The 27,281-nt window shown below is 42.0% G+C and overlaps 1 protein-coding gene across 5 annotated transcripts in view; it reads right to left on the minus strand.

Moving 5' to 3' along the window:
* LOC311228813 (inverted formin-2-like) overlaps positions 1 to 27,281 on the minus strand; it is a 94,901-nt gene that overhangs the window by 63,609 nt on the left and 4,011 nt on the right. For 4 of the 5 annotated variants that reach the window (XM_084314765.1, XM_084314763.1, XM_084314764.1 and 1 more), the window contains exons 2-4: positions 4,181 to 4,220; positions 2,852 to 2,993; positions 1,079 to 1,340 (exon numbers count right to left, since the gene is read on the minus strand). In XM_084314765.1, coding sequence (XP_084170891.1) covers positions 1,079 to 1,340; positions 2,852 to 2,971 — 382 coding nt within the window. In that variant the 5' untranslated portion in view covers positions 2,972 to 2,993; positions 4,181 to 4,220. The remainder of the gene's footprint in view (positions 1 to 1,078; positions 1,341 to 2,851; positions 2,994 to 4,180; positions 4,221 to 27,281) is intronic. The other variant, XM_084314762.1, reaches the window with a different exon arrangement.

Below are 27,281 nucleotides of genomic sequence, written 5' to 3' on the forward strand. Positions count from 1 at the left end.
AAAACCAGGCTACTTTGGCGTATAATCATTAATATTATATTCAAAAAAATCATATTGGAAAGACTGGGTTTTGAACCCGGGTCGCTGGGTTGGCAGGCTTGAGCACTACCGCTGGACCACTGTGCCAGATGGGATAAATTCATTGTTTATACATTAATGAACGAGAGACCCGTGTTTAGAATATCCTTTGTTATGAATGAAGTTTATCTCTTTATCCTCATTCATTAATGTGACGTCAACGGCTCATTCAATTTCTCAAATCCGTCAAACAGCGCATCTCATCAGACATCTTAATCCCAGTTACAATTAAAATAACCACATAATGTGTACATCGCACGAGCGAGCGCCACCGTCGCCACGGTATATATAACGTGCATTATTTAGGACAAAGTGAATTTAGTATCAGCATTTTGGGTCTATTTTACATTTCAAAAGCCCCCTCTGGAAGAATGGAGCACAAGAACGTAATTCAGAATGGTATAATGCAGATCGTAGACTGTGGGAATAGTTTCAGGAAACGGGCCGTCACTTCTTTGCGGGGGCGTGGCGATGGTTCAGGCTAAGTTGAACTTGAACTCTGCTTTCGACCAGGCTCAAACTTTTGGATATGTTGTCATGGTGATTTGGAAAATCCACGTACATGAAACCGGAAAGTCCGGCTAACCCAGTTATCCAGTTAAAGTTATCCGGCTAACTCAGTTATCCAGGTACAAGAAACAGGGCCCAGCAAAGGTATGTTTGCGTGATGCACTAAATAAGGCTACAACTACATTAATCCAAGCCGTCAATGAACAGACAGAAAAGTGAGGGAAGGTATTACTGTCCGTTGGTTTATTTTAATTGTTCAATTAGAATCTAAGGTCAACTCTGTCTGTCCAAAAACCAGGCAGTGTGTCAAAGTGTCCTCTTGAGCAAGACACTTAACCCCTAATTTCTCCTGATGAGCAGGTTGTGGGCACCTTGCATGGTTGCCTCCGCCGTCGGTGTGTGAATGAATGGGTGAAAGTGAGGAACACGCTTTGGATAAAAGCCGGTATATAAATGCACAATTGACCATCTAAACGCCCCCCCCCCTCACATTGTAGCAGCGTCTTGATGTGGCCGTCGTGGTCCAGGATGAAGTGCAGTCCGGCGGAGGAGTTCATGATGGCCTTCACGCACGCCACGCAGGTCAGCTGCAGGAGGGCGTCGGCGATGCGGGCGCAGCCCCGGCCCGACAGCTTGTCCAGGGCCTCCAGCAGCAGGTCGAGGCCCTTGAGCTCCAGGAACTGGACCATCCAGTCCTCGTCGCTCCCTTCCAGGAGCCGCCGCAGACCAGAGTAGTTGACCACTGTAGGGACCTGGGGATCAATAATGGCATTGTGTTAACCCTTTCACTACCAACACTACCAAAGGGTTACGCCCTTTCACTGCGACAAGACAGAAGGTTAACCCTTCTACTGCCACACGGCAAAGGGGTTAACCCTTTCACAGCCACACTACAGACGGTTAACCGTCTGTAGTGTGGTAGTGAAAGGTTAACCTTCTGTAGTGTGGTAGTGAAAGGGTTAAAAGTCTTATTGGGGCCGTCAACGCCAACGCGCTAACGCTTGCTATTCATCTTAAAATTAACCTTGATGCGTTAAAAACTTTTTTATTTTTATTTTTTGAAAGGAGTGGGAGATTACGGTCAAGGTCACCCCAAAAATACACATAAATACTATTATTTTAACGTTTTATTTGGGATAAAAAAAAATTATCGATTCACACGTAATGATGTAAATGAATTTTTTTTAAACCCTATTGCAATCCTTATTTTTCATCTACATAATTTTATTTAGCTGTAATTAAAACAACACAAGGATTCAGTGTCTTCTGATGACATCACGGGAGGAGATATTCAAACTCATTAACTCTCAGTAACCTCTGACTAATACTGCTGACACGACATTAATTAATTAACAGAACAACACTTTTTATGTTAATGCTTGATTGGTTTTAAACTAGACGATTTAGAAATGGGCAATGGGGAAATACATTGCGTTGGACAGAGGGTGGAACACGAAAAACGGCAATGACGTAACCAACACTACACCTCCCTATAGCGCTGGTTACAGTATAGGGGTACCACTACACCTCCCTATAGCGCTGGTTACAGTATAGGGGTACCACTACACCTCCCTATAGCGCTGGTTACAGTATAGGGGTACCACTACACCTCCCTATAGCGCTGGTTACAGTATAGGGGTACCACTACACCTCCCTATAGCGCTGGTTACAGTATAGGGGTACCACTACACCTCCCTATAGCGCTGGTTACAGTATAGGGGTACCACTACACCTCCCTATAGCGCTGGTTACAGTATAGGGGTACCACTACACCTCCCTATAGCGCTGGTTACAGTATAGGGGTACCACTACACCTCCCTATAGCGCTGGTTACAGTATAGGGGTACCACTACACCTCCCTATAGCGCTGGTTACAGTATAGGGGTACCACTACACCTCCCTATAGCGCTGGTTACAGTATAGGGGTACCACTACACCTCCCTATAGCGCTGGTTACAGTATAGGGGTACCACTACACCTCCCTATAGCGCTGGTTACAGTATAGGGGTACCACTACACCTCCCTATAGCGCTGGTTACAGTATAGGGGTACCACTACACCTCCCTATAGCGCTGGTTACAGTATAGGGGTACCACTACACCTCCCTATAGCGCTGGTTACAGTATAGGGGTACCACTACACCTCCCTATAGCGCTGGTTACAGTATAGGGGTACCACTACACCTCCCTATAGCGCTGGTTACAGTATAGGGGTACCACTACACCTCCCTATAGCGCTGGTTACAGTATAGAGGTACCACTACCTGCAGGAGTCGGATGCACAGCTCTGGGTCGGCGTTCTGCAGGTTGCCCTCCGAGAGGCTCCCGGCGTCACGACCAATCATCAGCCCCTTCACCGCCTCCCACTTCGTCTTGGTCGCCATGGCGATGGAGAGACAAACAGAGCTGTGGAGAGAGAGGAAATAAAAGATTACATCCAGTCTTTATTTGAGGGTTGGGTTCTGTGGTAGGGCCCCAACAACACATCAAGTTCACCACTGATACCGCAGTATGAAGGCAATATCCATAATCGTGAAGACTGTAATACAGGCATATATATATATATATATCATTATTATAATTATAATTATTATTTTTCTTTAAATGCACATGAGGAATGAGAAGAGTCTGACAGACGTGCTTCACTCACGCCCAGAGATACTAGAGTAGGTCAATTTAATACAAGGACATAAATATAATATAAGGAGGTAAATATATTCCCACAATATACTAGTACTTACAATTAAACTACATGAAAAGGAAACACATTCATTTTAAACAAGATTAGACTTCAAAAAAAGGTATTTTTGCAACTTAAATCACAGTGGGAATAACTGCTAAATAATTGCAATATGATATTAAGTTAAAGATAAAGACTAAAGTGGTGATTTGTGAAAACAGTTTAATCGTAGATGTCAAAATTAGCCATTACCGGTACCAATGATTTTCTCCAATTCACATCCAAAAACAGAATGTGTTTCTAATCTAAACAAAGGGCGCGGATGCTATGGGTTATCCTTCTTCATGGTTATGTAATACTATTCTTGTAAGTATATTGAGAATTTAGGATAAAGTCATAAATGAGTGCCTTGGAAATACATAACACACAATACAATAATGGTGACTGCCCTTTTATGAACCCATACAAGGATATGTTTGCTAAAGGAAAACTACAAACTAACCCTTGCAGCCAGTCAAGATTAACATATTGTGTTGTTATCGAAAGCATATGAAGTAGATTAACATATTGTGTTGTTATCGAAAGCATATGAAGTAGATTAACATATTGTGTTGTTATCGAAAGCATATGAAGTAGATTAACTCATTGGACGCCACTCACGAATAAAGTCGGTTAACTCGCCGACGGTTGAGCGCCAAACCCGAGAAAAGTCTGGTTTTCTATCGTTATTTTTTTTCTTTTTTTTTTGGTGTTTCCCAAAAGCATCTTTATATTTTTTTTTCTGGCCCGGCAGTTTAATTTGAGAATATGATATTTATTTTATTTTCATCACATTATTTATATTATATGCATACTTTATGTTTTATCCATGTTGAGAGTGAATAACAGGTGTAGGCAGTGAGGTGCAATGTACCGTATTAGGCTTGCTCAAAGTGAGGTGACAGCGCGTGGTGCTGAAATGGGAAACACAGTCCATGAAATAAAAACATCAGTTCAGTAAGTCATTCCAGCTTTATCTTCACTCATGACTGACGGCACCACACATGCATGTGAACAGTAATGCAATTAAAAACAATGCAATTAAACTTTAAACAAAAAGAGTGCTTGAAGAAGCTCCTGAAATGACGGAGCTATAGGTATTTGAATTACAAGACATTCGGAAGTCCATTAGCTCCATTTCCAGTGCAGCCTCATCTTCTAACAAGGTTACCTATCATAATCGATCGTCCCACTATATTCCTTTATAATTGATCAGTCTCCCCAGTTAGTAGCTAGATTAATATATTTAGCGGAAGTGTCAATAATCAATCGCGAGGGATTCCCCAATCTGGATGCGTCAGCCCCAGTCTCCTCCGTAGACCAGACCGTCTCATTTAACAAGACGAGGCTTGTTTGAGATTCAATAAGTATAAGTAAGACAACGGATACGTTTAACGAATTCCATATAAATTGATAGTTTTAACATTAAACATTCAACATTAAACCGGTCCGTGGCCGTCAGATAGACGGTTGCACGCGCGTAATGTAGGATAATAGACGATAGAGAGGCGCTTTATAATACAATGGAAAAAAGACAAAGGTATAATGTTCAGTGCATGTATAAGTCGTTTACAGTTTATTATGCCACCTATGCAGCTCGTTTATTTTGACAGAGTTAAAACATTTTCACTATCATTATATTAAATTAACCATTGTTTTTGGTTCTGGCCCGCCACACAATAGCTTGGGGAAAATGTGGCCCGTGGCCAAACCTAATTGCCGACCCCTGGTATACAGTGTATATCCAACGAAATTACCAATTATACAAATGCCTTATACAGGATATACCCCTAATACCTATTTTCTAAAACCCTACACACATATGCTCCAGCTCGAACCCCCCCCTCCCGGACCCCTCCTTGGATAGTACCTCCATTATCCCTCACTCCTAACCAGACACTACCATTATATCGTTATTTCTTTTATTAGATATTCCCATTCATAATCCATCGAGGGATGTGTTATCATTGGGAATGAGTCTGAGATCGCAAACGTCCAATATCGCCGCCTGCCGCCTTGCGGCCGGTATTGCACATCCTTGGAAACTCTCTGGCTTGGGCTGTACGTCGATCTAAAAAGTCCGGTCCGGGTTTTCCTTGTCGGGCAGGACAAGCGTTTATAACACATGGATTGAGGAGAATCAAGCACTCCCGGTTGATGTTCTTTGGTGGATTATGTTGGGAAACGATCGACATCAATACTTGGAATGGCGATCAGATAATTGGAATATTCTTTTTGGAGCACATCCTAGTCAAGGTATCAATCTTGCGTTGATCTAAGATTCCCTTCCCCGCAATCCGAACGTATGTGTGTAATGTGTGTGTGTAACGTATTCCGTTGGTGACGATCGAACCCTAGAAAAACTACTTCCCCCCCACCCTTTCATGCATTCATGATGAAACATAATACCGATAATATAGCGTTGATTTCAGATTGATTGTTGATACAAGCGAGAAACGCCACGTTTTTTAGTGAAATGCACTAAACGCTGCATACCGGCGTTTTCTGGGATTACACAGGATTACTCTAAAACTATACTCATATTCACCACGGTATAAAACGGGAATGTATGGATGAAAAAATGATTTCTTTTTCACAAATTGAACGATAGATACTCAATGTAAAATGGGCAATCGTTTTATATCCATAGCTATGATATTTAATATAGTTTTAGCCCTGCAAACACCGCCATGTATCCCTATTCTTTAAAGCGGTGGCCTTCTTACCACACGGCCCACAGCGACCTCTGGCGCTGATTGAGTTAACATATTGTGTTGTTATCGACAGCATATGAAGTAGATTAACATATTGTGTTGTTATCGACAGCACATGAAGTAGATTAAGTAAGGGATAATGTATAGCTACGAGGTCATTGTCGCAAAATAATTGACCGACACGTAGTTTAAAATACCGAGCCGCTTCGGCGAGCCGCTTCGTCAGTGAAGGTCAATTATTTTGCGACAATGACCGAGTAAAGCTATACATTATCCCGCTTATTACATGGCTAACTTACTAACAATATACCTAATTCATTTGACAAATCGCAGTTGTTCTGTGGCTCTGTCAGCCCAAATAAAGTGATTATTATTATCGCGGGCAGCAGCCTCTGTTCTGGCTCCGCTGTGTTCTGGCTCCGCTCGTCGCTCCGCCCCCTGTCATCGCCGGCAGCACTGAATTGCACTGAAACAGTGTGTGTCAGTGGGCTTGATTGCCAACAGCTGCGCACTGCGGTCATTATTGAAAAAACAGCTGTCATTATTGAAAAATAATGACCGCTGTCGGGGGGCTGTTGACCAATCACAAGCAAGCATTTCGGCAAATGTGAAAACGCCATGTAATAACATATTGTATTGATACTGTATCAATAACAACAAATTAACTAGATTAACATATTGTATTGATTAACATATTGTGTTATCAACAGCACATTAAGTAGATTCACATATTGTATTGATTAACATATTGTGTCAATAACAACAAATGAAGTAGATTGTTGTTGTGAACTTGTTGTCACACATTCTCAGGGAGAAACAAAGGGGGAAGTTTGAAAGCCTGCAAATACGGTTTTGGTTATGAGGCAAAAGAAGAACAACTACTGTAGGAGCTTCCTCTAAAAGGCCAGGGGAAATAAACATCCTACTTTCAAGGGATAGTGCATACTACAATTTTACATACTACAATATAACATACTACACAATTAATTAACCAAAGGATTGGCGTGCCCTAAAAACAGGGCGATATACAATGGAACTAAATGAATGCTGGATAATACGTTAGAATATCACCTGCTCCACAACTGTTCCTGTATCTGCGCAGCACATTGTATTGATACTTCTATGCAGATTTGTAGCGCATTATAATTTCTCATCATCACCATTTCATCTAAACTAGGGAAGGCAGGCGACAGACTCACTTCCACGCTTATTACACACACACAAGCTTTGGAAATCCAACGTTCTCTCTTATAGGGAGAGATGTACTTTGTAAATTGAATGCCACATATTCACTGTTCACCACATGGGTTAGTTAGAATTAACAGAACAAAATGTTTACACAGTAATACACAATGCAACTCCACACAGACATAGACAAGAGTAGTACATCTCATTATAATGGGAAGATACATATTTTTATAACCAACTGCTATCACCTACAGCAGTGGTTCCCAAAGTGGGGGTCACAGTCAGGCCACTGAACTTAGAAGCAGGCCATGCCAGTGTTTCTAGTTGCAGCGGTGCAACAGTTAGATAACCTACAGTAGGTGGGGAACAACCAGGAGATCACTGCAACTCACACAAGTTGGAGAACTATCTCTCTCTCTCTCTCTCTTTCTCACACACACAAAAGGAGCCGCATGTGATTGGTGGAGGCGGGACCCTTACAAAAAACAAAAAATCCATCTAAATCAGTGTTGTTGCTAATCATTGACACATGATAGCCTGTAATGATCCCCCCCCAGAAAAATCTACTTTGCATTTGATCTATTGCAAATATATGCCATCACACACACTGGCATTTAAAGGGTTAGAATTATAAAATTAATATGTGGTGTTATGATCAGGGCTGAAGTTGAATAAAAGATTTATGAAAGAAAAAGTGGTATTTCAACAGTCATATTTTTATGGCGTTTTTGAAGGAGGACAATTTTGAGGACAATTTAGTCCCTTATGGGAAGAGTGAGTATTTTTGTCAATCTGACATTACAAAAAAACTGAAAATCCATCAAAATCAGTGTTGTTGCTAATCATACATATGCTAGCCTGTTTTTTAACAATAATTTGTGATGCCATCACAAACACTGGCATTTAAAGAGTACAAATTAAAAAAAATCCTACACCAGAATGCAGGAAATTAAGTTTTTGTAACAAAACATTTCCTGGTGGGGGACCCCCCCAGACCCCTGCTTAAAAAGTGGCCTGACTATATTTTGCACTATATTTCCTGGCCTGAAGGATTTCCCCAGTCCGGCCCTGGTTAAACCTCCAATGCGTATTAGTGTGTGTGCGTTTGAACGTTTGCATGTTTCAACCATACATTTCCATTCATACATTTTTTTAATAAAAGTAATATTCTTTTTTTATTATTCATTTTTTTACCTCCTATAATAGTGGGGGACGCGGCTCTCAGACATCGTTATTTCGGGGGTCGCGCCCTGAAAACTTTGGGAACCCCTGACCTACAGTATAGGCTATTCTCTCACAAGATTGCAGGGATTGGCGGCATAACCGCTGAATCGATATACCGGTAGAAATCAGTGCCACAGGTAGAGATTTTACTTCAGGGAACCTTCCATACACACCCCGTTCAGATTAGATTAGATTCTAATTTAAAAAACCCAAAAGCTTCTCTTAACACCTAGCATGAATAACAACCATCGGCTGTTAATGTGTCATGTTTCTCACGGTGTGGCAACCTTGCATAGAAGCCACTTCCAAGCCCTTTTGGTACTCTAGACATACTGTATCAGTAACATACACCAATTGAGTATCAATAAACCTTACACAGGTAGACTATTCAGATTGGCATCCCAATTTACAGTGGCTCGGGAGGTAGAGCAGTCATCCGGTGATCCGGATGTTCCCGGTTCGATTCCCGCTTCTCCCGGGCAGCGTGTCAGTGTCCTTGAGCAAGACACTTAACCCCTAATGGCACCTTCGATGGTTGCCTCCGCCGTCGGTGTGTGAGTGAATGGGTAAAATGTGAGGAACAAATTAGGATAAAAGCGCTATACTGTATAAATGCAGCCATTTACCATTTATGTACCAGGTTTGGTTCCTATTAGCCAGGTCTCTTTAGGAACCGGTCCCAAGTTAGTTAAATGGCCACATCTATTAAGGTCTGTATGATTAACTGTTCTATCAATGCAATGGGCAGGATTGGCTGCACTTGGTGAGGGGCACCAAGACATGGCTACCCTCTCTCCGTCTCTGTTTCTGTCTCCGTCTCTCTCTCTCTTTCCGAAGGCAAAGCTGCATGTGGCTAGAATATGCTGATTCTCTGGACATGCACACAGACCCAAAAATAAATATTATAAGCTACCTTTCTGACACTGGATATTAAGTAATGATACTGTATGTTGCAGATCCATTGGAAAGTGTCAACTCAGTGGTGCTAAAATTAGAATGAATGATTGAAGGACTATGTTGCCAGGTAGAACATGATTATTGATGTTTTATAGCATTTTCTTCTTGTTCTTCTCTTTATTAAAAAGAGGATTGAAGGAGAAATTAACCATTGATGTTTTATAGCATTTTCTTCTTGTTCTTCTCTTTATTAAAAAGAGGATTGAAGGAGAAATTAACCAACACACTTCTCTCTTTCGCTCTCTTTCTAACACACACACATGCACAAACACAGCATCTCTCTTACTATCCCACACACACAATCAAATACACATAGCCTTCACTTCCAGACATATCTCTATCTACACACCCCCCCCTCTCTCAATTTGTACACACAGCCATAGTCTACGTCATTATCCATATCTATGATTCATATTATGTACGTCAGTGCTCCACTTGTTTTCAAGTTTCAAGTTTGTTTATTATTTGTCATAATAAAATACAGAATACTTTATGATGAAATGCTTGTTTCTGTATGAGCCCCTGAGAGTGTGCTACATACAGTAAAAAAACAAGTAAAATAAAAAGGTAATTAAGAGGTAAGTAAAAAGTAAGTAAAGGAATGTTCAGTCAATCAATATACATATATACAATATACAATACAGAGTAAAATGAGTAACAGTGAGGTACAATGCAGAAATTAGATGAGGTATGCATGTAGTGCAAATCTCTTTAATAATAGATAAATATAAAGTGTGTTAAAGTGTCTAAAGTGAGTAAAGTGAGTGCCGTAAGGTGGAGTGTTTGTTTAAAGTGAGTGTGTAGTGTACATGTGGATGTGTGTGCAGTGAGTGAGTGTAGATGATGGGTTGTGTCTACTCTCCTGTTTAAATACTTTTGTCAGCTCGTCATTCTACAGAGATCTGGGCTCTAGGGCTCCGCGTTGCCATACGCTGGAGTCTCTCCATGTTGCAGCATGTCATTCTGTCAGTAAACTCTACCCTTAAAGAGGAGGGTGGGAGCTGCCATGCTGAAAGCTTTGGGGACAGAGCTTTCAGCATGGCAGCTCCCACCCTCTGGAATTCCCTCCATGCAGAACTCCGCAACGCCCCAACTCTGGACGCATTAAAAAAAACTCCTCAACATGGCCTTTGACCCCTAACTTCCTACATTGAATGTTGTGTGTGTCTGTCTACCATGTTTGTTATTGTTGTTTTTTCGCCCCAACAGTATGTAAAGCGACCTTCGGTTTTGTGAAAGGCGCTATACAAAACCATGTTATTATTATGATTATTATTATTAATCAAAGACTCTGTTGTCCGCTTCTGTGAATAATATCTGGTCAAATTATTCCACATCAATGCTTATTATCGCCTAAGCTCTATGGATAATCTATCAAAGTGAAAAGAAACTTCAAGATGTTTATGACTAAAATTAAATATAAAATGTCCCCAATACTAAAATCTGATACCAAGAAACGTGTGACAAAGTGACTTGATTTGTCGCTTTCGAAGCATGTTATGAATGAATGAATGAAAAAGTTTATTTTTGAACATTCCTCCAAACAAATCACAATATCAAGTTCCGTCAAACAGAACAATCATAATGAAAAATTAATTATAAACAAAAAGTCAAGAGCAATGTAGTTAGTTAGTTAACATGTTCAAAAAAGGAGTAGAGGGAAGCTAAGCTTATTGATCCCTACCCCCGATGCATGTTAGATCTCTCTATCGGAAGAAAATGCATTATTTATCTCAATATATTGTGTCAAATGACCCCAAACCGATGGTCTAAGTCCAATAGTCCATACTGTTCAGTAAAAGTGATGGATCAGATCGGTACTTGGCATCAGCAGATACTGAAACTTTAGTCCTCCAAATCGTTATCGGTAGTGAAAAGGTGAAAGTGAAAGATCCGTGTGTCTCTAGCCACCTGCCAAAAGGAATGGTTTGAGAACCTCTGGAAGAGACAGATGATATCAGTGAGGTGAGCTATTGCTCCGTCACTCTCTTTTCAGCTCAACTCGGTGTTTACACTTCGCAGAGGCCTCCAGAGAGGACAACAGGCTCACATATCGCCCATTAGCGCTGTCTCTTCTGCTGAGGTCATCAAGAGGTGACGCCAAGATTTAACAACAGGTGAGAGAACGGGCCAGATACACCTGGGTCCAGTGGCGGCTGGTCCATAGAGGGCGCTCGGGCGCTGCCCCCCGTGGTGGAGAGAGAAGGAGAAGAAGAAATCGTGTTTTTTAGATTTGAGGTTTTGGACTCCTAAAAATATGATAAACATGTTTAAAATAAATAATAATTACTCATTTTAAGTATGTTTGTGTTTAAAATGCACAATAACGTTAATATATCAAATATAAATCATTGTTTTGTGCGTGCTATTCTCCCCCCTCTGTTTGTGCTACACATCACTCTCTCCTGATAGAAATCTACCTCCATACCCGAGCGCTAGACTTAACGCTCACTGAGTGGGCGTCACTGCGCAATGCAGCCAATATAAATGGATCAAGCAACTAAATTGAGCCTATCTGCGTCTTCAAACATGATGTCTGGGGGTACGGTTTTCTAGCGCTTGTAATATAAGCTCCTCTGGTCAAATTATGATCATCGTCTCCCCCACTCTGGAATGTGCCTGTGGGTCCAGTGACCAAGCCCAAACCATTTTGAGTGGGTCGGATGTGTGTGTAAAAGAAAGAAAAAATTGCATTTTCTTTCATTTCTTTTTGCACTACCTATCTTTGTGAAAGTGGCTTCTTAGCTCTGGTCCAGCTGAAGACAAAGCAGAGAAACAGATTGGACATTGAGCATGACCTCAGAGTTGCTTTGTCTACCATCACCCCAGACTTTGAGACTCCTGTTAGGAGCGCCGAGCGGCGTGGCGGCGGGATCAACATGAGCGATTAGCGGAGCGGAACAAGCCGTCTAGAGTGAAGAGCGGATTTCTCGGCCGCGCCGCTCCGCTCACATGCGCCGCCGCTATATGGCAATATATAGGCAAAATATCTGCAACTCTCGCTTCCGTCATCTACCCAGTAAAAGGTTGCATGTGAAAATAACGACAAAGTCGGGACATTGTTAGACCTTGGCGGCGGTCTGCACTCTACAGAGTGCATCCTTCCTAGTTTATTATTGCAGATACTTCACACAAGCTACAGCCTGCTAATGAGAAATATATTAAATCTTTGATGCCACGTTGTTATACCAACACCATTGCCTCTGAGCCCCTTGATGTCCAGAATTCCCCGTAAGCCGGCGTGAGATATTCAATCCTTTAGAATCCGTACAATCCCTACTTTCGTTTAAGATAGTTATATGAGATACATAAAAACAAGGTTAAGGTAGGCTTACAGTGAAGGCCTGCACAGCGTGGAGGAAATGTGACTCACAATGGTAACGTGATTCACATCCTGTTCAGAAACAGTCTGCATCTAGATCTCATAGCGGGGGGGGGGGGGGGGGGGGGGGGGCAATCTCAGCTGTTCGTTCCAACGTGGAAAAGGCTAAACTGCCATTCTGTCATAGTGACAAAAGGAAAACAAATCCAGAATGAACATCAAGTCTCTCATGTATAAATATAATTAAATACAAGCTAGAACACGGCAACATTCTCACCTTTACAATTTCCGCGTGGTACGTTCCGTGTTGTGCCCCATAGCACTTCTCAATGGAACCATCAGTGCAATATAGTATATTCTTTCATGCCAAAATTTTATATGATAATACGGTGTAGAATACATCCATTGCATGATGATACAATCTATCCATAGAACATCTTTCGGTGCCTAAATGAAACTAAAGGAAATCGTGGGTCTACCAGAAGAGGTGCGGCTTTAACTCGGTGGTCAGGGTCGGGCTTTAATGAGAGCTCTTTCCAGTGCTGCACTGGAGGCGAGGCTAAGCTTTTTCCATAAACACCGGATTTGGAGACAGGAGTATGTTACACCCCCCCCCCCCCCCCCCCCGGTTCAGTTCCAGTCCAGTGCCTGTACATACAGGTTTCCATTAAGCCCAAACGGAGAGGCATGGAATGTAAGACCCAACATATGCACACACTCCATTCTCAATCTCTCACCAAGTTGCCAATCACATGCGAAAAAGAGCCTGTTTCTGACCTCCAGTGTTACATGATGACACAGGCTGGAGGATTCAGCAGCATCTCGGTCCTCCTCAATGCAAACAATGCAGTGTGTTACACCGGGAGGGCACCCCGTGTCACCAGAATGTTCCTTTCTTAACGTCAGTCTGGGGGAAATCACAGTGTGCTACTTGAGGTCAAAGAACTGAACCAGTGCTATTGGTGAAGAGAGAGAGAGAGGGAGAGAGAGGGAGAGAGAGAGAGAGAGAGAGAGGGAGAGAGGGAGAGAGGGAGATAGAGAGAGAGAGAGAGAGAGAGAGAGAGAGAGAGAGAGAGAGAGAAATGTACTAAGAGTAGTCTACTGACACACTAATAAAAAAAAGTATTTACATCTAAGACAATTTATATAAAAACTCTTGGGTGCCTAAGACTTTTGCACAGTACTGTGTTTTCTATCCACTTTAGCCAAACACACACACATACATATATATATATATATGTGTAACGGATGGTATCGTGAAGCGCAGTCAAGAAGGGCTGGGGTGAGTAGCGGTGCTATGGGTTAAACTCACTCTCACATCCTCAAAAGACGCATAGACCCAGCACTTAGAAGTGAATTCACCTCTTGGTATAGCGGTCTGTGTTGCTGCCCACGGTGTGGGAGACCGGGGTTCTACTCCCACTCGGGGCATCGAAGTTTGAGGTGACGTTGTCACAACCGTTACATATATATATACACACTACTGTGAGAAAATAATAATCACACACAAAGGGATAATGGCTTATAGCAGACTTAATGATTTTAGAATATTTCAGATAATGAAATTAAATGTTTATATCATCAACTATCCAGTTAGTATTTATACTTTAAATCATTGAATGTAGAGAGAGAGCAAGAGAGAGAGATAGAGAGAGAGAGAGAGAGAGAGAGAGAGAGAGAACCTAGTCAGCTTGTACAGACAGGACCTCGACCCCATTGACTTTGCATCGATTTCTGTGGCTAACTATCCAGAGGTAGCATGAGGAACAGCATGGATGGATCGTGCTGAGAAAGGACTCTACCGATCAGCAAAGTTTTTGCTAAGTAAGAAATAGGGTTCCAAAAATCTGAAATCGTATCCAGACATTCATCATTCACTTGACAGAATGAGGACGCGTTTCTGCTTGTACCTGTGTGTGTTTGTCTTTGTCTGCATGAACATGCATGCATGTGCACATCGCATGAATTGTATTGTTTCAGAAAGAGAGGAAGAGAAGTTTGGTACGCTTCCTTCCAGCTATCTGTTCACCTGCCACACGAGGTAAAACACGACTTGAAACACAGCCAAAACAAGGAACATGCCGACATTATGGGAGATAATGTTGCTTTCCATATAGCTGATATGGACCAGCTCGCCTAGCTGTTGGCCAAACACACCTCTCTCTCCCGGAGTTAGGAGGCTAGCTGGTCCGCATCAGCTTCCATTGGGGTCATCCCTATGTTCCCCGGGTCCTATGTTCCCCGGGTCCTATGTTCCCCGGGTTCTATGTTCCCCGCTTTTTTTCAAAGAAAGGGTCCTATGTTCCCCGCTCCTGAAAAGGGTTCCATGTTCCCCGGTCCCGCTCCCGAACGCTCCCGAACAAAAGAAAATGTCCTATGTTCCCCGGGTCCTATGTTCCCCGGTAGCGGTAAAGGCTCGCCAAATGCTGAAATAAGGTCCTATGTTTTTTTCAGGACAATTTTTTTTGTTCGGGAGCGTTCGGGAGCGGGACCGGGGAACATAGGACCCTTTCTTTGAAAAAAAGCGGGGAACATAGAACCCGGGGAACATAGAACCCGGGGAACATAGACATGCTCCCCTTCCATTCATTTGTGCCAAGCGAGGCTAGCTTGCATCCGGATAGCTTTGTACTGAACGGCACTAACCTTTTTATCCACTAGGAGGAGCAGCGTTTAACTCCTGGCAGGGAGACTTCCTCTGGAAACTAGCCTCTGGCTATAATTAGTTTGTGCACTTTATTTGTCCCTCTTAAACAAATAAAATAAATTAAATGAAACATTTCCCATGAGGCCAGCGTGTTCATTTTTAAGGCACAATCCGTGATTGTAGTGTGGGGCGCGCCCCCAACTGTTGACGCAGCAGATAATCCCACTACAGGCCATCACTGTGTTTACATGCTGTAGTAATCTTATTGCATTGAAGACGATAACTTCAGTGTAAAATGTGTTGTGAGCTCTTGGTACTAAGGACTGACTCATGTCGCTGGTGTCAAAGGTTTGTTCACATTGATTGATTGATTGATTGAAAAGTTTATTAACAGATTGCAGAATGGGTACAGTACAGTACAGCTCAATACATACAATTGTTAAGGGGATGCAGACCAGAGAAAGACTTTCGTCTTGTTTACATCAGGGTCCCCCATTTTCAATTCATCATAACATATATGACATACATGACATACAGATAGACAGTACTGCTACATCTATACATTTATGACATATCAGATTTGCAAATACAGTACTGTTTGTGATACAAAAGTGTCCAGAAAAGGAGTGTATATACATTTGGCATAGAAACTGTACATTGGAGGAGGTTGGTTGGGTGGGGTGGGGTTGGGTGGGTTGGGTGAGGGCTGTACATTGGAGGTGGGGGGGGGGGGGGGGGGTTGGGAAGGGGACACACACACATTTTACACTGTACATTGGAATATTGACAAAGCCTTACTTGGTCATTTACTGTACAACTAGGTTAGGACATTTGTAGGGGCCAGTTTCGAATTGCAGTCTCACGTAGGTGTTTTTTGAGAGTGTTTTTGAAGGTGGGTAGTGATTCACATTCCTTTACAGCTTTAGGCAGGGCGTTCCACATTGATGTGGCATAATTGCGAAACGTGTTTAGTCCCTTGTTTGAGCCGAATCTGGGTTTTACATGATTTGTGGAGCTCCCTCTGGTGTTGTGATCGTGGTATTCACTGACCTTTGGGAAGTATTTTGACATGTACATGGGTACCTTGGTCGCGTAGTGTATCTTGTAGACCAGGCCCATTGCAAGTTGCTGTACTCTGTCGTCTACTCTAAGCCATCCTAGGTTGTCAAAGTGGGCAGGGGTGAGGTGGGTTCTAGGAGTCAGGTCAAGTAGTAGTCTGACTAGCTTGTTTTGAGATGTTTGTAATTTGTTTTTTAGTGCCTTTGAGGTGCTTTGGTACCATGAGGTGCAAGCATAGTCGTAGTACCCTTGAATGAGTGCTCCTGCTAGAGTCTTCAGGGTATTCTTGTTTACCAGAGAGGAGATCCGGTACAAGAATCGCGTTCGTTGGTTGACTTTTTTTATTACATTGGATGCCATTTTGTCACATTGTAAACATCATGGGCAAATGTTTGTGAACATAAGATTAAAACCGATTTTGAGTCATCATGGTGCATCAAGGACACTTCTAAAAAGATTGTTTTCTATTTACTACTAACCAAACTCTAGTTAAGAGCATTTATGAATGTATTGTGGCAGATATAATAATAATATAATATATTTTATTTATTGAAATTGTGCTTGTGTGGTCAGTTGAATTTGTTTGTTTTGAACCGTGTCGAGCCTGAACACCACCAGCCTCGTCACAGTATCCAGAATGTTGATCATCAAATAATGCCTGGGTTGTGTCTTTTATGTTGTTATTTTGAAGATGAAATGTAGGTAATCAGATCTAATTCTGGGGGAAAGTCCCTGTATAGAATCTTAAGGGGGAACTATGCCCATTTCCAGGATGTATATGTTATTCCTCTGGTCTAAGGCAGTCAGACCACTAGCCGCGACCGCAACCACTCTACCAGCCACAACCGCTCTACCACAACCATTCTACCACTAGCCACAACCATTCTACCACTAGCCATGACCACTCTACCACTGTGCCAGGCCAGTGTTTCTAGTTGCACCAGCGCAATAGTTAGATAACCTAGGTGGGGGACAACCAGGAGATCACTGCAACTCACACAAGTTGGAGAACTATCTCTCTCTCTCTCTCTCTCTCGCTCTCACACACACACAAAGGGAGCCGCATGTGATTGGTGGAGGCGGGACCCTTACAAAAAACTGCTAATCATTGACACATGCTAGCTTGTAATAATCCCCCCCAGAAAAATCTACTTTGCATTTGATATATTGCAAATATATGCCATCACACACACTGGCATTTAAAGGGTTAGAATTATAAAATAAAATATGTGATGTTATGATCAGGGCTGAAGTTGAATAAAAGATTGTATTTTTTATCAATTACAAAAAAACTGAGAATCCATACAAATCTGTGTTGTTACTAATCATACATTATGCTAGCCTGTTTTTTTAACAATAATTTGTGATGCCATCACAAACACTGGCATTTAAAGGGTACAAATAAAAAAAATCCTGCACCAGAATGCAGGAAATGAAGTCTTTGTAACAAAGAAAATCCTGGTGGGGACCCCCAGACCCCCTGCTTAAAAAGTGGCCTGACTGGGGCTATATTTTGCACTATGTTTCCTGGCCTGAATGATTTCCCCAGTCCGGCCCTGGTTAAAAGCCTCCAATGCTTATTAGTGTGTGTGCGTTTGAACGTTTGCATGTTTCAACCATACATTTACATTTATAAAAATTTTAATTTAAATTAAAAAACTTTTTTTTACCTCCTATAATAGTGGGGGTCGCGGCTCTCTGACACCGTTATTTGGGGGTCGCGGCCTGAAAAGTTTGGGAACCCCTGTAGCTGGTGCTTTTATCCAAAGCAACTTACAAGTTCTGTACAACAAGTCAGCAGGAAGGGTACAACTCTGTACCCAGTAAGTCATCAAACAGAATCTGACTTGAGTGCTACAGTCTTGAATGCATAGTAGTATAGACATATTAGCATAGTAGCGCTAGTAATAATATAGGCAAGGTGGATTACTTAGTAGCAAAGTGCATAATAGTAAAAGACAGTACGAAGGTTAGTTGTAGTTTTTTTTCTTTAAACGCCATGTGAGAGATTCTGCACGATGAGGCTGAACCAGTGCTCTCTGAACAGATGTTCTTATGTTGTGTGATGATGAGTCATATTCACAACTGAGCCGCAGCTGCGGGGGGGTGATCACTGATCTTCACAAAGCATTGTATTCATATATATATGGCACAAGATCATCATCATTATCATCATCAGCCCTGGGCTGCATCGCAGTGCTCCAACATGCAACGTGAAGACTTTGTATGGGTTCAGACCAATCAATTCAGAGTTTCAGACCAATCAATCCCTGACAAACAGAGCCTTTCTTAGATATATATATATATATCTTTTTTTTTTACACACAACCAGGATGCGTCTATTCGAATACCAACCGTTTTGTGCGTTTTGCGAATCTGATTGGCCACTGACGTTTCTGGTCATGTGACATGTGCGCCCAATCGCGTGACGTGCCCATTTCCGCCCCGACCAGCAGCAAACTACCTAATGCCTAGTTTATCACTGGTTAACACTTTGGTTGCCTAAGGTTAAATTAATGATATACCATAGATTGCCAGCGCTATTTGTCTATGGAGAAAGTCCCCTTCTTTGCAGGGCTATAACTTTTTAAATTTTATTGCTACATTGCCATTATTAGGGCCCATTCAAAGTCCTATATGTATTGTTCATTGTGTAGCAACGTTAAACTTTTTCATTCACATATTCATAGTAAAGTATGGTCTAATGTATAAGTATGTTTTCATCTCTTTCTGCAGCTTTCTCCAGAACGTGATATATAGCCCCAAATGCATTATATTGATGATGAAATACAGTTTGATGGCAATCAGCGCGATATAAAAAATTCCAACTAGACGTACTTCTAGAAGTTACTACACGTCATCTGATGTTGACCGGATGGGCGAGGGGGCGTTTATAATTCCGTGGGCAGCGTTATACCAATCATCTAATGTGGGTCAAATGTTGATAATATCAGTTATTATCGAAGAAGGTAACGTTACACGCTGAAACTCACCCCAGTCTCCGCGCGCCGTTGGGCGATCATCGTCGAGTAGAAATTTTATCATTATGGGATATATTTTTACCCGGTCCATCTCCAGCTTGTATAATGGTATATACGTCCAAATCATGTTGTTTATCGAGTTATTGGCAATCGATCACCGTGTAGCGTGACGAGCCAGAGTCACATGAACCATAGCGAGCGCCCGGAAGTACTACGGTCGTCATGACAACCTCTATTCAACATCCTGTTTTGGCGATTGCGCCGATCGGCCACCAGATGGCGTTCCTGAACCGCCAGAGAGCTCAGTGGGTCCTGCTGGTGGATCTCAGGCCAGCGGAGGGACATTATGAATCCGATCGCAGATTTTTGAAATATTGATATAAGGACGCTGTACAGCGTCCCCCGGCAACTTTAGCATGGCCAGCAAAGACGTGAAAAGACGTGTCCCGGCACTCAAAGTGTTAAGCTTATAGGCGACTCTTTCGAAGTTGGTTAAGGTTAGAGTTTGGAATCAGGGCTGGCGTTCTATCGCCCTGCTCTAAGACAAACTCTAACCTTAATCAACTTCGAAAGAGCGCCTAAGCTTAACCGGCGAAAGAACTTGCCGTCACATGATTGGTGCACATGACACATGACCAGAAACGTCAGTGGCCAATCAGATTCGCAAAACGGTTGGTATTCGAATATAGGCAACCAGGACACAACATTGTGAACTTTGACCTCGATGGGGGAACAAGAAAATCTGACCTTGTTGTAACCTGCAGCTTTATAACAAATGAGCTGCCGCGATAACCGCATTACCGCGGTATCGCTGTTGCATCACGCCCACCGCAGAGTTGGGCTGAATACCGCATCACAGCTGATTTTTTTAATAATAATAAAGTAGCGCCCAGACGTTGGACTTGCGGCTCTGCAGATATACCCTACTCGGTTCCAAGCGACCCTATTGGGTAGAAGTGGTACCAGAAAAGTCATGTGAAACATTGCAGACCACTGATTGGTCAGAAGAGAGACGCGTCACACATTGGTATCTCTGAACAAAAACAGAAAGCCGCCATCTTTACTGCCTCGCTAAGGATGTATTTCATTCAGGATTTGTTTGTGTCAGCACCAAGTGTAATAAACAGAAAAGGATGGATTCACTGTGTATTCGGCCTCATTTATTGATGAAACAAAACCGACATCAACCCAATTTACCACAGAGCGGAAAGTTTAGTGTCACAACAAGATCGCTGATGTGTTAAGTTTGTTGTTATTAGCCTAATACTAACGTCAGCAGATATACACGAGAGGTAACGTTAAACCCGGGTTGCTTGGTAGAATAGACACAATGAGGTAACGTTAGCTTTAGCACAATAGACACAACGAGAGTCTGGTTAATGTTGTTATTGATTGATTGAAACTGTGTTAAACTCTGGCTTGCTGCAAGCCCTCGGACATGCCCACGGAGCTTTCAGTGTACACAAGCGGCCCCGCCTGCATCCCCACACGGAGACAAACGGAGTTTTTTTTTTGTGCGCACTGTGCGGTAATAACCGCGGCGGTAGGAAATATTTCGCAAATTTGTGCGGTAAGGAAAATATCAATACCGCGGCAGCTATTCAAAATCACAAAGACGGTTATCTCTTATGACTTTGGCATCACAATAAACTATGCTTTCCCCTCACACAGAGAAGCAGCAGTATCGTATCACGTGTCGTGATGTATCTCTAGCATACAGCAGGCTAACAACTTCACTGTAAGGACACTATAAAAGAAGGAAGGGCCCATCCCGTCACTGTGTAGCGTGTGAACACACATTGGTGCCAACTGTGCCATTTAAACAGGTTAAGGCCAACGCTTGATATATTGGTTGATATATATCCTCAGATAGATTGTATATTTTGAATACCTACTGGGTGAAGTACAGCAATGTGTACAAACACAGCAGCAATGTTCAATATTTGCGATCTGTTGTGACAAGAAAAGGACATCCATTGGAATGAAATACAGCCACCATAAAGGCTGTGTCAATCACACAAATATTCCTGTATACCTGCACTGTACTGATCTCTGTTTGACTGTGTTTTAACACTGGCTTTGGCAATGTAAACGTGTGTTTCCCATGTCAATAAAGCCCCTTTGAATTTAAATTAATTGAGAGAGAGAGAGAGAGAGAGAGAGAGAGAGAGAGAGAGAGAGAGAGAGAGAGAGAGAGAGAGAGAGAGATGGATAAAGAAAGAAGGAGAGAGAGGGAAAGAGAGATAGAGAGGTTGAGAGGAATAGAGAAAGAGAGGGAGAGAGGTTGAGAGGAATAGAGAAAAAGAGGGAGAGGGGGGAGAGAAGGAGTTCGAGAAAGAGAGGGAGAGAGAGAGAGAGAGAGGGGATGCCTTGTTCTTCCTTTTACTGTTTGTTCTGTGCTTTCTTTGTCAAGTAAAGTGTTCCTTTATTAACCCCTGTGGGGAAATGCAAGCGTCATTGCAGCAGCATGGTGGGGCTTGAAAGACCTGAGTCTCCTCCGGAAGAACAGCCTGCTCCTGTAAAGGGCCTCGGTGTCGTCCGACCGGTCCAGTCTACTGTTCCAAGTGGACTCCCAGGAACTTGTTTGTTTTTCTTTTTTAAACTGCCGCTTCAAGATAAAAAAATCCCCTGCTGTTGCAGAGATAGAGAAATCTATATTAGAACAACAGAGTCACAGAGGAGCCGAGTCTGCACCACAGACAGAGCTAGGAGCGATCTATTGATAGTCCACTAATTTCTAGGGATGCCCCGATCGATCGGCCACCGATCGTTATCGGCCGATAATCAGTATAAATATGCGATCGGTGATCGGTGATAATGCTTTATTTTTGCCGATCGTCAAAACCGATCTCATTCGCTGAGTTCTGTCTCAGACACCGGGAGCTGCACACAGTGGTGCAGCGTCTGCTCCCTCATCTGCTCCCTCCAGCCCCTCCCGCACGCATGTAAACACGGGTCTAGTCTAGTGGGACGGGAGGACGGCGTCTCCCTGAGTTAACGTTAGCTACCGTTACAAAATGACCCAGTCAACCATTCACTTCCAGTCCAATACATGATGAGGCATTGTCTAACCGAACGGTATCTAGCCGGCCAGCTACCAATAGCTCCTGACATCAACAAACGCTCCAGCAAGTCTAGTAGAGACGTGTATGATAGCTCAGCTGTAGCTCACGTTAGCTGACGCCAGCTCACTGTTCAAAACGAAATGTCCCACTGAACTAAATAGTTCACCAAGGCGCTGTATCAACGTTATATAGCCGGCCAGCAATAGCCACAGATAGCTCCTGATATCAATGTTTTATAACACTCATTCAATGCGTATTCGAGCTGAGGGCATGTTATTGAATATGATCAATAGGGTCTAGCTGCAGCTCCGGAGAATCCTGGCCGTAGCTGCAGGCTACTCGAGTATAGGGTCCAGCTGCAGCTCCGGAGAATCCTGGCCGTAGCTGGAGGCTACTAGAGTACACACAGACAGTGGAGCTTGTTGCGTGGTGGCGATGTCTCGCAGATAATACAAGTACAAGTCTAATTATATAATATATATATTTTATAAAAAAAAAGAAAAAAAATTATATAAAATATTTTTTATTTTTTTTAATCAAAAACGATCGGTATCGGATCGGTATCGGCCGATATGGCTCACGACGATCGGTGATCGGTATCGGTGGCAAAAAACGTGATCGGGGCATCCCTACTAATTTCACTATCATTTCCCTACAGAAGATTCCGGAGAGACAAGGTCTGTGGTGAAAGGTCTATGGCAGTGGTGCCCAACCAGTCGATCGCGATCGACAGGTAGATCGCGGGCTGATTTCAAGTAGATCTCGATTAATACAATTTGAGTATTAAAAAATATATATATATATATTTTTTTTTTGCAAAATCAACTCTGCCTCTCCTTGTTAACTACAACAAGCAATGCTGTTTGTTATTTAAGATGACGTCGGACTCGGCACTGACAGATGTGTGTTCATTATGCTGCTTTTATAAAGCCTCAAATGACGGGCTTACAATATACAATTTTGGCTGGTAGCTCTCGGCTAGGTGGTAAATTTAAAAGTAGATCTTGGTTCAAAAAAGGCTGGGCACCCCTGGTCTATGGTTTCTAGAATTCCATCACAAAATTCTGAGGAATTCACCTACCTCTCAAGCCCCAGGGCAGGGTTTGAGACATGTCTGTTGAAATAGAAACAGAAAGAGGTTGTTCTGCAGAAATGTACTCATTTGCAGAATGACAGCAATGTTGGAAACAGGTTGGTTGATTAGATCAACTCAAGAATGAGTCAACAGGGGCGCCCCAGTGGCGAACCACATAGATTCAAGATTCAAGATTCAATCGTTTTATTTCAAACCACAGTGTTAGTTTGGCTACATTTACCATTGTCCGGCAAAACAACATTTGAAAATAAATGAAATGGGAAAAGAGGAACCCCCCCCCCCCCCCCCAAAAAAAGTTTAAAAATAAAACAGCCAAAAACTATACACTGTTTGAAAAGGAGATGGAAGAAGCAAAGCTTATATGTTTCCATCCCCCATCAATAACTATATACTTCAGCAAGTATGACACGATTACCAATACATATAATACCATACAATTTGCAAATACTTCAACTACACACAACACAATCACACATGCACACACACACACACTAGACTATACTCTCGTGTCACCCTTCAAATCATTCTCATATAATACGTTGGTCTTCCTCCCTGGTGTATTTTGTGAACACCATCATTTTGAATTTCCTCTTTAATATATTTATGGATTGACTGGATTTGATCTCCTCCTCCAGATTATTCCACAAGGTAACTCCACACAGAGAAATACACATAGCCTTCCTGGTTAGTCTTGAAGATTGCTGTTCCAGTTTGAGTTTCCCTCTAAGGTTATATCTTTGGAGTCCAGCTCTCTCACAGAACAATTTCTGTATCTTGTCAGGAAGGCTGTGGTGAATGACTCTGTACATGAACTGGGCAGTTTTGTACTCCACCAGGTCCTTTAATTTCAGGTCCTTTAATTTCTGTCTCCCATTCCTCCTCTGTCTCTCACTACTGGACTGCCCAGTAGAAATAAAGCGATAAAAAACGCCAAAAAATAAATCTTTAAAAAAAGAAATTATGAGTCAACAAACTCCCAAGACTATTACGTCAGTTAGGGATGAATGTCTTTATTCGGGACAGCTCTAGAATACATAGGTTTGATAGTCAGTTAGGGATGTCTTTAGTAGAGGGCAGCTCTAGAATACCTTAGGGCTGGGCGATATGGCCTCTAAATGATATTGCGATATTTTTTGGCCATATCACGATACACGATATATATCGCGATATTTTGACATTTCCTCTAAAGCACTTAAAAATGCTTGCTTTAACCCTTTGATGCATACAGTCACGCCAATATGATGATTATTTATAATAAGTCCCTGCAACATATGTTTGCATTATTAAACCATGAAGATGCTTTAAAAAATAATTAAATTAAAATGTACTAAGAGTAGTCTACTGACACACTAATACAAAAAAGTATTTACATCTAAGACAATTTATATAAAACTCTTGGGTGCCTAAGACTTTTGCACAGTACTGTGTTGTCTATCCACTTTAGCCAAACACACACATATATATATATATATATATATATACACTACTGTGAGAAAATAATAATCACACACAAAGGGATAATGGCTTATAGCAGACTTAATGATTTTAGAATATTTCAGATAATGAAATTAAATGTTTATATCATCAACTATCCAGTTAGTATTTATACTTTAAATCATTGAATGTAGAGAGAGAGCGAGAGAGCGAGAGAGAGCGAGAGAGAGAGAGAGAGAGAGCGAGAGAGCCAGCCCCCCGGATTTTGTTTACGGTTTGCGTTTTGAGCGTATAAGCTGCCGTAGGCCATGATGTCACACTCAAATGTCAACACAGAGATAGAAACTGGATGCTCGCAGCCCGATATAAAGAAACGAATAACCAATAAATATGAAGTTATCTTTAAACCTCTGTTGTCAAGCGTCGTCAATATATAACCCACCCCTTTCCTCACGAATGGAACTAACGGAACGTAGACCAATCTCGGTCACTCTCTTTGTCTGGGAACGCCCAAAACCAAATTCGGTCCCATTTTGCGCGACATCCAGGCTTTTTTTTTACTGTCAGCGTTTGGGAATTTCATGTCGACAGGTAGATGAAGTGAAATTATACTTATTTTAGAATATATATATCAAATTTCATGAGTATTCATCTATATTTAGTCATCTAAATACTATTATATATGAACGTATGTACCAGTAAAAAGTGGGAATCTCTAGAATGTGTTTTGGGCGACAGTCTTTACAAGTGTGCGGGTAGCCTCTCTAATCAACTTGACGTTATACACAACACTTTCTGTTGTCAGTAGATGGCAGCATTGGTTTAAAAGGTAAACATTTTATGACTACAAAATTACTACAAATCCCAAGACCTTTATCACCTAGTTGTTCACAGGTCAGCACCGGATTAGGAAAACGTGATCTCAACACAACTATTAATGCAACCTGCATATAGTGACCGAGAATGGTCACCTAATTATCTTAACAAAAGTGCAGCATTAGCATTATGTTTGTTGTCTAAAGGGGAACATAAGGTACAATTTAAGATTTTAATGTTATCCGCATATAAAGGACAAATAAATCATTGTTAATTTGTAAGAAACTTCAATGAAAACGGCGCAGGGTAAGTTATATTCGCTATTGTTATGAAAATGTGATAGAATCCTATAAAAATGTGGACGCATTTGGTCACCGTGACGTTAGTGTCGTGGTGGAGTCCGCTTTGAGCGTGTCCAGGGTTAGCAGCTAACGCTAGTTAGCTTAGCCTAGTTATGTGGGATAACTTAGTTAGCAGCTAACGTTAGCCCATTGCTTGCGTCAATTAAAATGCATGTCATTAAAGGTCCACGCTGGTCTGTCTAATGAAATTACAATTGCATGCAATTTAAGATCCGTGCTGGTCTGCGTCTATAATGAAATGAGAGGAAAGCTCTGCGCTAAAGCAAGTCTGATCTCAAAACAAACTGGTCAGACTACTGCTTGACCTTACTCCTAGAACCCACCTCACCCCTGCCCACTTTGACAACCTAGGATGGCTTAGAGTAGACGACAGAGTACAGCAACTTGCAATGGGCCTGGTCTACAAGATACACTACACGACCAAGGTACCCATGTACATGTCAAAATACTTCCCAAAGGTCAGTGAATACCACGATCACAACGCCAGAGGGAGCTCCACAAATCATGTTAAACCCAGATTCGGCTCAAACAAGGGACTAAACACGTTTAGCAAATTATGCCACATCAATGTGGAACGCCCTACCTAAAGCTGTAAACTAAAGGAATGTGAATCACTACCCACTTTCAAAACCACTCTCAAAGAACACCTACGGGAGACTGCAATTCGAAACTGGCCCCTGTAAATGTCCTAACCCAACCCCCTCCAATGTACAGTAAATTAGTATGGTTGTCAATATTTCAATGTACAGTTTTGCTTGTTTGTACAGTGTCCCCCCCCAACCCCCTCCAATGTACAGTAAATTACCTAGTATGGTTGTCAATATTCCAATGTACAGTTTTGCTTGTACAGTTGTACAGTGTTTCTGTATTTGCAAATCTGGTATGTCATAAATGTATAGATGTAGCAGTACTGTCTATCTGTATGTCATGTATGTCATATATGTCCTGATGAATTGAAAATGGGGGACCCTGATGTAAACAAGACGAAAGTCTTTCTCTGGTCTGCATCCCCTTAACAATTGTGTGTATTGAGCTGTACTGTATTGTACCCATTCTGCAATCTGTTAATAAAGTTTTCAATCAATCAATCAATCAATCAAAACCGCGACA

This window comes from Notolepis coatsorum (genome assembly GCF_963971535.1).
Source record: "Notolepis coatsorum genome assembly, chromosome: 5".
Taxonomy (NCBI): domain Eukaryota; kingdom Metazoa; phylum Chordata; class Actinopteri; order Aulopiformes; family Paralepididae; genus Notolepis; species Notolepis coatsorum.